Raw genomic sequence first — 14050 nt, forward strand, 5'->3', positions numbered from 1 at the left:
CAGAACGAAAGAACCGAACCATTCTCGACATGGTTCGATCTATGTTGAAAGGGAAGAATATGCCGAAGAAGTTTTGGGCAGAGGCGGTACAATGCACAGTTTATGTGCAAAATGGATGTCCACATGCAAAGTTGGGCGAGAAGATGCCTCAAGAGATTTGGAGTGGTGTGAAGTCGAGTGTCTCTCATCTAAAGGTGTTCAGTAGTGTGGCCTATGAACAAATACCAAGTCAGCACAGGACAAAATTAGAAGATCGGAGCAAGAAGTACATATTTATCGGGTATGATCAAAATTCTAAAGCATATAAATTGTTTGATCCTGTTAACAAGAAAGTAGTGGTGAGCCGAGATGTTCACGTGGAGGAAACGAAGGAGTGGTGTTGGAGTAACCCGGTCGAAAAAGAAACTAGCTCGGAGATTGTTGTACCTTCAACAACAACAACCACTGAGTCCTAAGATGAAGAAACTGAGCCACAACAGCCTAGGATAAGAAGTCTACAGGAAATATACGACACTACAAATGAAGTTCATATTGTATGTCTTCTGGTCAACTTTGAAGATTTGAGTTTTGAGAAAGTTGTCCAAGAAGAGAAGTGGAGAACAACCATGATGAGGAGATCGGAGCGATTGAACGCAACAAAACTTGGGAACTAACTGACCTTCCTGAAGGAGCTCGACCCATTGGAGTAAAATGGGTGTACAAAAAAAAGATGAATGTTGAGGGAGAGGTTGAGCGTTATAAGGCTCAACTCGTGGTAAAGGGCTATAGACAAAAGGAGAGGATAGACTATGATGAAGTATTTGCTCCTGTCACGAGAATGGAGTCAATTCGACTCCTGATCTCGTTAGCTGCTCAGAACCAATGGCCAATTCTAGAGATGGATGTGAAGTCGGCCTTTCTAAATGGAGTGCTCAAAGAAGAGGTGTACGTCGAGCAACCACTCGGGTACATGAAGAGAGGGGATGAGAAGGAAGTGCTAAGATTGAGAAAATCCCTCTATGGACTGAAGCAGGCTCCCTGTGCCTGGAATGAGAGAATTGACGGGTATTTCAAGAAAACCGGGTACGAGCAATGTCCGTAGGAACATGCTTTGTACACAAAGAAATCAGAGAAGGATATGATGGTAGTTGCTCTCTATGTCGACGACCTCATATTCACCGGAAGCAACACGAAGCTGATTAAGGAGTTTATGGAGGTAATGGAAAAAGAGTTCGAGATGACAGACTTAGGCCTGATGAAATATTTTCTTGGTCTGGAAGTGAAGCAATCGGAGGAAGGGATTTTTATATCCCAAGAAAGGTACGCGCTTGAAATTTTAAAGAAGTTTAAAATGGAGGACTACAACCCGATTTTTACTCCAATGGAACCGGACACTAAACTCACGAAGTTTGATGGAGGAGAACGAGCTGATTCTGGGAGATATCGAAGTTTAATCGGAAGTATGAGGTACCTTACAAGCACGAGATCCGACTTAATGTTGAGTGTTGGGATAACGAGCAGATTCATGGAGGATCCAAGCTATACACATTGGAAGGCCTTGAAGAGAATTCTGAGATATATTCGAGGAACCCTATCACTTGGCCTTTTCTATTCAAAATCAGATGACTATCGACTAGTGGGTTACTCGGATAGAGATTGGTGTGGTGATATTGATGACCGGAAAAGTACTTCGGGTTACGTATTCCTACTTGAAAATACGGCTTTTACTTGGCTATCTAAGAAGCAGCCTATTGTAACCCTGTCTACTTGCGAGGTAGAGTATGTGGCGACCTCTTGGATCGTATGTCATGCAGTCTGGCTTTTAAATCTATTAAGGCATCTGGGAGTGATCCAAGATGAAGGGAATGTGATCCGAGTTGATAACAAGTCGGCGATCGAGTTGGCAAAGAACCCAGTTAATCACGGAAGGAGCAAGCATATCGACGTCCATTTTCATTTCATCCGAGAACAAGTAAGAGAAGGAAAGGTCAAACTGAAGCATATTGAAAGCTGAGCTCAAGCCACAAACATATTCACCAAGCCACTACCGACCACACTACCTACTGGAGAATTGTAAAAAGCTGATTGAAATGTGAAATGGGAAGAGTATTTAAGTTTAAGGGGGGGAGATTTGTTATGAAACTTAAATTAGAAAATTTATTTCTTGTTTCTTGGTATTACTAGTATTAATGGTTTTAGGTGGCAGACCTACTCAATAGGCATTATGATTTATTTCTGGCATTTGAAGAGGCAAACTTTTGGTGACAAACACTTCTAAGAATTCATTTGAAAGAATGCAGAAGAAAGAAAGAGAGTTTTAAAAGCTGCCAACTTTTGCCTTCTTGTTGCCAACACCCGAAGCCGCCATAAGATCCTTCATAGCTGGAAGTATTGCCTCAGCGGTGTGCCACTTCATTGTAAAGATAAAATGTTTTTTTATAAGAAAGCACGAAGAATTCGAGGACAAATCTCTTTACAGTATGATAAAAGATTATCTCTTTAATATCTATAGGAAGAAATTAAGAAAGAATATTTACAATTCAAAAAATTTATCACAATATCATGTATTAAAACAAGTTTTTTTGAATCTTATAATATTTTACGAAGTAAAAAGATAAATATAATTAAATAATAATTTAGAAAATTAAATAAATTATAATTTTATTTTAATTTTATATAATATTAAATTCGTTGTACGAGCTGGTTTGTTTGCTGGACGAGTAGGCCTAGTTAGGTTTTTGACTTTTTATTTTAATGCTTTTAGGTTTTCTTAAATTTATACGCTTTAGAGGTACTAAGACGAAATGTAAATACTTTTAAGTCATATTATATGTATTTGTACTGCATAATGATATTCTAATTTCCATTTTTGACAATTTTTTAATTTCGTCATGTGTCATTGATTGGTCAAGATGATCAAAATAAAAACAAAAAAAGTATGAAATGGAAAATGCAAAATTAGGGATTTGAGAGGTTATGTTTGCTCTTTCACTTTCTTGGCCGAATTCGAAATTTCATTCCTAACTGAGAGAGAGAACTATGCAAGACAGAAGCCCAAACAATTTAGGCACCCAACTCTGTTTTATTTCCTAAAGGATAACTTAAGGCTATGTCTGTAATTTTGAGCTGGTTGGTAAGACATTTATTTTCCAAGTTAGAGTTGCAAGATGCATAGATGAACAATTATCCAAGAGCAAATTATCACTAATCAATAAGGAAATAAAGGAAGACAAATCTCTACTTTGAAAAGAAAAATTATTTCATAGAATAGCACATCACTTAAAATAAAAAATAAAATGTTTAGTCTATAGAGTGTATGATTTGTGTCTCTAACAAGAATGGGTATTTTGAAAAAGAGAAAAAACAAAATTTGTATTAACAGTAAAGGAAACAAAACAACTAATTAATATTATATATATATATATATATATATATATATATATATATATATATAATATCTAATGAGTTGCATAATTACACACCCGAATCAATGATCCTGTTATCTTTAAAATAAAATTAGCAGTAGAAAACTAAACCATTAAAAAGAAAAAAAAATTAATAATGTAAATGTTAACCCCAATTGTCCGAATATTTGAAATAAAATAAAAAATATAAAAAAGGAAAAAATAAACAATAATAATAAAACAAATTAATTTTTTTTGGATTCATACATATTTTCTTTTAAATAAATCAAAAATTAAATAACAAAAATACAATAAAAAATAAAAAAGTAAATAATAATAAAAAAAAAGGGTTTCAAACCATGCAGCTCCCATTCATAGGAGTAACTCTGTTGCCTTCCAGCTTTTCCATTAGTCACCATTAGCCACCCATACTGTACCATTAGTCACATGACTACGTTATTCATGCTGGACAACTACAGAATCATTAATTGTGCCATAATTATTACATCAGTATTTGTAGAAATTTGGTTCTGCAAGATGAGCACACTAGCCCAAACAATTTAGGCATCCAAAAGAAAAAACAAGATTTGTATTAACAGAAAAACAACTAATATATATATATATATATATATATATATATATATATATATATATATATATATATATATTTTAATTAGTTATTAAAAGAATAATATAATTCTAGGTGACAAGGTTCTTATCAGTAATATATATCTATAATATTAAAGAAAAAACATATAGTTGTATAATTACACATTAGAATCAATGATCCAATTATCTTTAAAATAAAATTAGCCTTAGAAAACTAAACCATTAAAAAGAAAAAAGGAGTTTACGACATAGTCATAAATTTATGATGTAAAAATAATTATACTATTAGAAATATTAGAAATAGTCTACTATGAAACATTAAAGTTTTAATTTCTAATACCATGATATAAAGAAATAAAAGTAAAATAATTTATTAGTTAAAATAGAATTATATATAATAAATAATAATATGCTATATCACAAATTTGAACTATAAAATTTAAAATAACTAATTATAATATACACATAATATTTCATTATATTTACTTTCTATAGCTCGAGATAACTTTGGGAAGAAACTCTTTTGAATGAACTGTCTTTATTTGAAACTTATAGAAAGAATGTGTTTCAGACAAATTCTATATAAATTTTCACAAATTTTATTTCAAAATTTAATTTCTATTACTTTTAAATCTTAAAAAAAAAAGATAAATACCTTAACCGACCGACTCAAATTTAATGCTTAACTTATTTTGAAATTTATCAACAAAACTAAACAAGGAAAGAAAAGGTGCTGAAGTGTCTTCAAAAGTGGAAAACCTGCAAAAGAAGTCATCTTCAGTGGAAAAATAAGTTAGCAGCTCTAATTGAATTCCTTTGTTTTTTCTGTGAGAAAAAAAAAACAGTAAAGAGATATAAAAGAAACGAAGGAGAACTGAGAAACAAGAACAATACCATAGAGAGAAAGAGAAAGGGTGATTTTGTTTATCGAGAGGATGCTTCCCTGCCAACATGTTTCTTTAAAGTTAGATTTAAGAATAACTTTGAAGAAACTGATTGGCAAGATGGCATTCCTCTCGAATGATAGTGGAATTTGTCTCTCTCGCAACCCACCTTCATCGTCCATTGTCACTTTTTCCATCACCAAGCCAAATTATCACAATCGAAACCAGAACCTCTTCTTCTCATTTGCTTCCGCAAACCCGTCATCCTTTGGCATCATCCATCTAAACTCTTGAAGCATGAAATCCTCTCTTCCAGTTCATCACATAGACAATAGAATACATGCACCAACCATTCTCATTGTTTTCAGATAAGTATAAGAAAAAAACAGAGAACAAGTAAGCCCCAAATCTCACCATCCTCATTGCTAACACCCAATCAGAGAAACAGAGAGAAGAAAATAAACAATTGCCTACAACAAGTTTTAATCTTGACGAAGGAGGACGACTGTCGGAGTTGGGCTGATGCCAGTGTCGCACGAAAATGAATGGTAAAGGGTTTCACGCGGAGGAAGTCGAGTTGTCGGTCCTGGTCACCACTGTCGACGGAGAAAGTTCTGGTGGCCGCTGCAGTGACCAACTAGCGCTGCGGTGACGACCCGCATCGCCGGAGACGCCTCTAGCGGGGCATAAATTGGCACGGCGGCTTGTTCATTAGAGGCAAAGTTTGCGCGAGAGAAGGAAGGACGAGTGGGTGTTGGACGTCGACGTTAGGGCCTTCAGTGTTGGTCGGCGTCGCCACCGGTGATTGGGCGGCAGTGGCTCTGGGTGGCAGCAGGGAGGTGCAACCGCGACGGCGCCTCTGTCGCTCCTCATTAGCATTGTGGAAGTTGAAGAACACAGAAAAGAAGAAACCCTAGGTTTCTAAGCTGATGATAAAAGGGCTTTGGCGTGGATGAAGATGATTGCTGATTTCGTTTTTATTTTATTTTCATGTTTTTGTTTCTTTACTTTTATATTTGTTTGATTATTTGATTTTTCCAGGGGATGTAATCCATGATAATTCTATCCCCATTTTGTGTTGCTGTTCTAGCTTTTTTCTTTTTTCTTATTTTTATTTTTGATTTTTATTTTCATTCCACTTGAACTTATTCTATATATCACTTGCACCATCTTTTGCTTTCCTTTTGTTTACTAAATCATTTAACGTGGGCACTTTTATTATATTTTTGTTTTGATTTTTATTTCTTTTGGTTTTGTTATTTTGGTAGGTTTCCTTTATATATTATTCTTATACGTTTGTTATAAAAATATAATAAGAATTATAAAATAAAAGATAAAAATAATAAAGATAAAATGAAATAAAGGAGTAAAATTACAAAATTATAAAAATAGTTTTAATTTTTTTAACACTTAATATCTTTCAATAATTAAATGCAGTTTTAATTTATTTTCTAATTTAGACTTTTCTTAAAAAATAGCTATGCAAATAGTATTATTTTTATTTTATTTTAAGTAATAAGGTAAATATAACTGTTATTTTATATTAAACCCAATTATTTTTTATAATCTTATTTTAAACATTTATGTAAATATTGCTCACATGTAATAAACATTACAAAACAAAAAATAAAAAGTAATTATAAAGTAAAAAAATAAAAATAAGGGAATACTAAAAAGGATATAGCACCACATGTTCTTAATGTTCAATATCTTTCTTTCATAGTTTTCTAAAATAATTAAAAAATAAAAAAAAATTAATGTTTCGAATGTAGAAGTACTTACGTGACCAGTTTAATACTCAGTTACTTTTTTTTTTTTCTCAACTAGACTAAAAATTGAAAAAGAAATATAAAATATTCAAAAACTAAAAATATTTACATTTTCAAACAAACAAATAAAAACTTCCCAATTTTTTTATTGTGAATGGAAATAAATTGGAGAAATATCAATCATTGTCAGGTTCATTTTTCAAAAATCTAAATCATTTTTAAAAAATCATTTTCAAAAATCTAAATCATTTTCAAACAATTTTGCTAAATAACTACATTACCTGATTTCTATATAATTGAATGACAATGCGGTAAATTCTTGTCAGGACAAAAAACTAAAAAATACTTTTTTGTTTTTTCACCGTGTTATTTTTAGGAATAGTTAAACATTTTGAAAATCACATTGTATTTAATTAAAAGTATTACCTTCATTGAAAATCGACTACGCTCTCGTCGAACCCTCGCCGCGACATCACTCTGTCATCGTCGTTGTGAGGTTGTTGCCTATGCTCAAGACATAGATCATCCTCGCCCCCCAACATTGGGTCGTCCGCCGTGGAGAGAAAAGTAGAAACTTCAAGCTTTTGACTTGAGTGTGATGAGGGAGAAAGAGAAAGGATAGAATGAGCCACTGAGTGTATGTGACCCTTTGAAATTGAGATTTATGGTTTGACGGCAGAGACATAATACAACAGCTTAGAAAATAATTTAAAGAACGAAGGATAAAATTGTAATTTCCTTTTTCAAACAGATAGTAAATACACACATGTACAAATAGTGTGATATCCGAATCTGACCCGTTAATAAGCGAGTATTAAAATACCCACTACCTGTTACCCGCAGGTACCTCTTACCTGCGGGTACTAAATATTCGTCGCGGATTTTATCCGCAGGTATCCGCAGATACGAGTTTTTGTGTCATCCCTAGTAATGACTCCAAAATCTCGTTTTAAACCAATCATTTTTGTTTCGTCGTATGCAACACTTCTATTTCTTTATATCATGGTATTAGAAATTAAAATTTTAATGTTTCATAGTCAATTATTTCAAATCTTTCTAGTAGTATAATTATTTTTACATCATAAACTTATGATTATGTTTACATTATAAACTTGTTTCTTTTTAATGGTTTAGATATTTTTTAAAGATAATTGGATCATTGATTTTGATATATAATTATACAACTCACTCCTTGACATTTTTTCTTTAATATTATAGACATATCATTGATAAACACCTTATCACTTAATGAATTATATTATTCTTTTAATAACTAATATATATATATATATATATATATATATATATATATATATATATATATATATATATTATAGTTGTTTTATTGTTAATACAATACTTGTTTTTTCTTTATTTTTTCAAACTACATATTCTTGGTTGATATGACATGGCAAGGTGTGGCATAAACACGGTGGCTTCAAATTGCTTCAGACATGGTCGTCTGAGCAACACGTTATACAATGTGTTGGCCTCCACCAAAAGGTATCAGACCCTTTTCTCGTTGTTGTGTCGTCCGGTCCCTAACCGAGTTCAAAGCTCCACGTAATTGCGAGCATCAACTCACTCGCTAGCAAAACCCACGATCTACTCGTTATAGGGAACAATGCGATCTTTCGACAAGTCCATCCGTCGGATGGGCTTCTATAGAGGATATTGATCGAGCTCCCCTAATCAATGAGCACTTTACTTACAGCGTATCTAGCTATCTCCATGGTGACCATCTTGAGGTCATCCTGGTCGGGGTCTGGCGCATAGAAGTTCACGTTCGTGAAGGTGATCAGAGATATCGTTTTGTGTGGCTTATCCACCAAATGGACCCACCGGAGAGCACACACGCGACTTTTATGGGCCAATGATGATGACCTACCACCCTCGAAATCTCCTGAGATGGTGTTAACGTGCCTGCGTAGCGGGCAATGTCCACTTCGGCTTCGACTTCTACTCATTCTCCTTTCCTGTCACGGTCGATCCACTCATCCATAGCGAGGGCGTCCCCTATGTTCCCTTCTCTCGAGACTCCTTCATTGCGGATTCCTCTCTTGTCTCTTGTGTTTGACACACTTCTTGAGTTGTCCCACCTGGATCAAGTCCTCAATTTTCTCTCTAAGGGTCACACACTCCTCCGTGGTGTGACCTATATTCTTATGATAAAGGCAGTGATTATTGTTGTCCACCCCCAAACTTATGTATAGATATTGCAATCATCACATTTTTCTCTTTTGATGGGACTCTTTTGGCATATATTTATGTCAAAATCAAATTTTATCGAAATCCCAAATAGTCTCAAATACAGTACTAGAGTAATATTGATAATGTTTTCATGGTTACAAAGAAACAAAGGACTTACATGGAGAAGAGAAGGAACGGGAGCATGAGTCATAAGTGGAGGAAGGAAGAGTTCATTTGTGGCCAGGGTTTAAAGAATCCTCACCATTCATAATGTTGAGGGGGAGAGAAAAGAAAGGTAAAATATTGAAACAAGGATTGTTTTAAAGAAAACCCAATTTTTTTCGAAATATAGTATAACTCAAACTTCTCTCTCGCACAATTCTCTCTCTCACAATGAAATTTCGAATCCAGGTGAAAGCACAAACATTAATTCTTGAAACCCCTAATTTTGCACTTTCCATCTCATTTTTTTTTAAATTTTGGCCATTTGGACCAATCATCGCCTGACACGTGACGAAGTTAAAAGGTTGTGAAAAATGAGTGTCAGAATATCATTATTCATTTGCACTATTTGAAAGAAAATTATCTTTGTTCTTGAATTAAAACTCTGATTCTTATCGAATATTAACATTTTTGTAACGAATCTTCGTTTAACTTATCAATTTATGTGTCCTGTACTATTTTTCTTACTTGAAACAGAAAACTAGTAGTTTATGCTAATCAGTCCCAAGATGCTAGCTCTGTTCATTTACTCAAAGGACAATGGAAACTTTTGTTTTATTCCTTCAAAAGTATGTATATATGCCTTCAGAAGTTGTCGTTTTATGTGCTACAGCCTTGTTGAGATCGAATTGGTTGTTGTTGTGTTCATAGTTATCGTCAACCATATCATGACACGGCTCTATAACAATGTAACCACATACCCATTTCACCATTTCTGCTTCTGAAAAATCAATGCCATAAGAGGAAATGGATCTGTTTCCTTGGTGTCTGATAATTGGAACACTGGCAATTTCTTTCACGTTCTTCACTCTCGTAATGCTTGGATGGTGCTTGGATATCAATCACATATTATCCCTTCCTACAACAGGCTTATCTTTTGATGACAAGTTCTCTCCTTGCATGAGTTTGGAGTCTCATTCGATTACCTTCAACTACCAGGCTGCAGAGGGCACACACCAGACTGAATGTGTTATCTGTTTGACAAGTTTTGAAGAAGAGGAAAGTGTACGGAAGCTTCACTCTTGCAAGCACATCTTCCACACCCTTTGCATTGACAAGTGGCTTGGATCTCATTCAGGTTGTCCACTGTGCCGCACTCAGATTGATAAAGTGAGTTCCCAAAACAGTAGAGTGTCTTTGGAAGAAAATGATCACATGATCATGGTCATTGTCAACTCCTGAATCATCACAACCCCGCCGATGGCTACCGTTCAAAACCATAATTTTCTCGCATATTCTGCGAATGATAAGATTTGAAACTTCCTACAGTCAGCTCATTTATGCTCTGGTTTTCACTTTCTCTAGGATCAGTTTAGCTATTCCCATCAACAATGGAGGTTATGTGGTAAACAATTCACGGACCAGTTTTGCTTTAACGTATTTGTGAAAAACTAATACCTGAAGTATTCAGCATTTGTGTATACATTTCAATAATTCTATATCACGCAAATCATTTCATATGATTCATATTATTAATGCGGAATCGAACTTTTGATAAGTTGTAAAAGGTGTAATCAATTACAAAAAAGAGATACACAGGCTAAAACTTCATAAATATCATGACATGAAATTCAACTTCTGATATTACTCTTTACTTTTTACACATATATGTTAGCTTAATACATGATGGTAAAATCAGAATAAAACACATCCTAATTTCATATACAATCATTATTTTCGTTGGTCTTTGAAGACCATCCCCCCGGACTCTTCACATTTTTCTCAGGTTATTTAACCTAGCCTGTAGGTCGTCATCTATTCCACTGTCTTCATGACCCGTTGATTCAGCTTGAGCAACCCTGTTATTTGCCGCTGGTGCAGTGACAGAGGTTGATGCAGGTGCATTCAAAAGCTGCATGTAGAACAAATGAAATACATATCATCATTGTCATTATATTACTTTTACTTTTCTCAGGCTAGGAATATGATAAACCTGTTCATCTATAATTAGCTATTTTCTGATAACTACTTACCTCAGAGTTGATATCAATTCCGATCTCATCAAGAACCTGATTCACAAGATCTTCTGTCTCTTCCTCCTCTTCGTCACCTTCCAAAGCATCGTCAATTGCATCTCCCATTACCTCAGAAACCAGTTCCATCTTCTCATTCTGCCTTTCAAAGTCTTGCATTATCCTCTGTAGCGAAGGCAAATTCATCTGCCTATTCATTTGACCCATTGCTTTAGTAACTCCTTTCATAGCCTCTCCCATTGCTTGAGTGGATTTTAGCGTCTGAAATTGACATCAGAGTCCTTTTTACACACTATATAATAAAATCACTCATTCAGAATCGAATGGATTTTAGCATCTGAAATTTATTAGTATTTGATTGCTGGCGTAAAAGTAGATGAAGCTAAAACTATTTTGGTTTGTGATTCAGTTCTGATAAGTTGGAAGCATGACCTAATGAGTCGGAGAGAGGAAGGTTGCTTGACCTCCTCGGCTTCTAATTATCAAGTGTAGCCCACCCAGAGAGCCAGTACAGGGAACTGGATTAGGGTAGATTAAGTGGGTTGTTATCTATCTTAATCCAAAGTTATGAATAAATCATCTTTAAGTATAAAGTCCTATATCTGGGGTTAGCACGAAAGAATTAGCTGAGAGAAACGAAAGTGCAACATCATTCAGTACACACCCCATACAGAACTTGTCTTCCCGTTTCAAAATATACCCTAACATTGTAGGGTAGGTTGAATTAAATTAAACCGAAACACATAAAACACGGTGGCTACACACACGGCCATGGATGTACCGTGGCCTTGTGCATCATCAGAACATCTACATTGTGAATTTTAGGAATCCTCCTAAACAAATAATTGTCATAACAACATCAATTCATCACTCCACTACTAAAATTATAAACAGTTGCTGCAACGTAACAACTTACCATTTGTTTATTATTATTTCCCATGAAGCTCAGAATGTGCAAGTTAACAGAATGCTAAACACATATACAACTTTAACTCATCTGCTAGTTTCCAATAACGCAGATTGAGCATGAAGAAAATTTCAAGTTCCGCAATTTAGTAATGCAAACGCATAAAAACAAACCTGAATTCTCAAAGAAACACCCTGAAGTTGCGATTTGAGCTTGTAAAACTTTTCAATCTGATGGCGAGTTCTGATGAGATCCTTGGCCATCACTCTCACTGCCCCCTACCAAATTCAAGCAACCCCAAAAACTGTTTTAATTCTGAACAATAACCAAATGTATCTTATCATATGCCTCATCAAGTAAACTCAACCCTAGACACCACTCGCCCCAGAACACTAAATCATAATCCTTAAAAGCAACAAACTTCTGCTCAGACACAAACAACATAAGAATGCTAAATACCAATGAAACACAGAACGAATAAATGATACCATCTGCCCTTGTTTGGCATTCTTCTTAATCTCGACAATCAATTTCTTTTCTTGATTCTGCAAGCCTTGTCTTTCCCTCTCTATTTCTCTAATGGACTTGTCCAGCATCCTTTTGTTCTCCCTCAAAAGCTCTGACACAAACAATAAACCAACCCAATTCCCAGTTCAAGTTAAAGACAATTTTTTTATACTGAGAATGCCAACAAAAATTGCTCTATTCAATCAAAGTAATCAGAAAAACGATGTACCCATTTGATAAAAAAACAAAAGTTAGCAAACAACAAGAGAAAAGAAGTACCAGCGGGAGTCTTTCTACTGCCGAACAGAAAACTCATGTTGGTTCGAACTAAGCGACCTTTTCCTCAGTGTCTTATCTTTTGTCTCAAAATTTGATAGCACCTTCCACTCTTCAATTTTGCATAAACTATTTTAAATATGTTTGGTTCAGTAAACTTTTCGTTTTTCTCCAGCACAAGCTTTTTCGTTTGGGCTTTTGAAGCCTGACCATTTATGGGCCCAAAATGAAGGTCCCATAAAAGGATTATTAGAAAGATTATTGGAAGGATTATTGGAAGGGTTTAGGGTTATTGGAAGGATTATGACTACGTACCTGGAGAGGAATCACGACAAGCACATTACACCACAAATGCATTGCATCACGTACTGCACCGAAAGCAAGAGGAAGATTGCTTGATAATTCTTTTCACGATCACTGAGCTTTGCAGAAAAATATTTTACTCATACAAGGAACTATGTAGGTTATCAGTGAAATATGTTATAAATGAGTAAAATTAAAAAACAATAATTCTAAAAATAAAATTTTACTGAGGGGCAAAATAGTAAAGAGGAAGTAGAGGGAGAAGGCTGTGGTGGTGGAGGGAGCAACACCCTAAAACTAGTTCATGGGATCTTCTTCCTGCATCTCAAAAGTATATTATACATTAAATGTCTTCTAGAATAACCACTTTAACCCTAAAAGGCATTTTAGAATTTATATTATAAAATATATGTAAAATTAGCTTTATTTGCATAATTTTAAATAAAGCATTCCTAAATATAATATATGTCGAAAGATGTAATCTGGAATAATATTTCATCACCATGGATATGTTAAAATAAGATAACAGAAAAATTAAAATTTCAAAACATATGGGGTGCAGGAGGAAACCAAGGAGAGAGAAATCCATCTGTAAGGCCAATCTAGAAGTTATCTCTTGTTAAGCATGGGCCCTTATGAGCTTCAATAACATTTCAGCCCATAATTAAAAAACCATTTCTTTTTCCACCTCTAAAATTTCAATTTACATCCTAATAAAATTTTATATTTGGAATACAATTTTTTATTATTTTGGATTGCACATTCTAGAGTGTAAAATACAAATGTGTTATTGTATATTTTGAAATATAAATATATTCTAGACTATCGCTGGACAACAAAATTAAGTTTAAGCTAGATATTAATGAGTGGTCAAATAGTAACGTGACAGTGAATGAAACCTAACAAACAACAAAATTCGATAAATATATCTTAATAAATGACTCTAATATCATGTTAAAAAATTGACTTTAAGTCTGACTCAACTTTATAAAACTGTTTTATAAAATCAGGTTTACATTCACTTATA

At 34.2% G+C, this 14050-nt stretch overlaps 2 protein-coding genes and 1 long non-coding RNA gene across 4 annotated transcripts; 1 reads left to right on the forward strand and 2 right to left on the reverse strand.

Moving 5' to 3' along the window:
• Positions 1–3606: 3606 nt before the first annotated feature.
• On the reverse strand, positions 3607–6039 carry LOC148191525 (uncharacterized). Of its 2 annotated transcripts, none has more exons than XR_015782903.1 (2): positions 4752–6039; positions 3607–3814 (listed from the first exon to the last, which is right to left on the reverse strand). It is a non-coding gene; the product is annotated as an uncharacterized LOC148191525 (long non-coding RNA). The 2 variants fall into 2 exon arrangements; XR_015782902.1 differs by having other exon boundaries at positions 3607–3856.
• A 3765-nt stretch (positions 6040–9804) lies between these two features.
• LOC124826601 (RING-H2 finger protein ATL54-like) lies at positions 9805–10239 on the forward strand. Its single transcript, XM_047299460.1, has one exon. It carries the CDS (start codon positions 9805–9807, stop codon positions 10237–10239), a length of 435 nt encoding a protein of 144 aa, XP_047155416.1.
• Positions 10240–10554: 315 nt separating this feature from the next.
• Positions 10555–12878, reverse strand: LOC124826595 (vacuolar protein sorting-associated protein 2 homolog 1-like). The gene is made up of 5 exons (XM_047299454.2): positions 12724–12878; positions 12426–12556; positions 12111–12215; positions 11031–11291; positions 10555–10909 (listed from the first exon to the last, which is right to left on the reverse strand). The coding sequence occupies exons 1-5, from the start codon at positions 12758–12760 to the stop codon at positions 10769–10771; spliced, it is 675 nt and encodes a 224-aa protein (XP_047155410.1). The 5' UTR covers positions 12761–12878; the 3' UTR covers positions 10555–10768.
• Between the last annotated feature and the right edge of the window lie 1172 nt (positions 12879–14050).

Source organism: Vigna umbellata, chromosome 11 (assembly GCF_029865625.1).
Source record: "Vigna umbellata cultivar VRB3 chromosome 11, Vumbellata_1.0, whole genome shotgun sequence".
In the NCBI taxonomy this organism is placed as follows: domain Eukaryota; kingdom Viridiplantae; phylum Streptophyta; class Magnoliopsida; order Fabales; family Fabaceae; genus Vigna; species Vigna umbellata.

Excerpts from the sequence above, each read along its gene's own strand:
- LOC124826595 (XM_047299454.2), bottom strand. The coding sequence starts at position 12,760 with ATGAGTTTTCTGTTCGGCAGTAGAAAGACTCCCGCTG. Across the intron at positions 12,216-12,425 it reads ATGCCAAACAAGGGCAGATG|GGGGCAGTGAGAGTGATGGC; the intron begins GTATCATTTATT and ends TGAATTTGGTAG. Across the intron at positions 10,910-11,030 it reads GAATTGATATCAACTCTGAG|CTTTTGAATGCACCTGCATC; the intron begins GTAAGTAGTTAT and ends TTCTACATGCAG.
- LOC124826601 (XM_047299460.1), top strand. The coding sequence starts at position 9,805 with ATGGATCTGTTTCCTTGGTGTCTGATAATTGGAACACTGGCAATTTCT.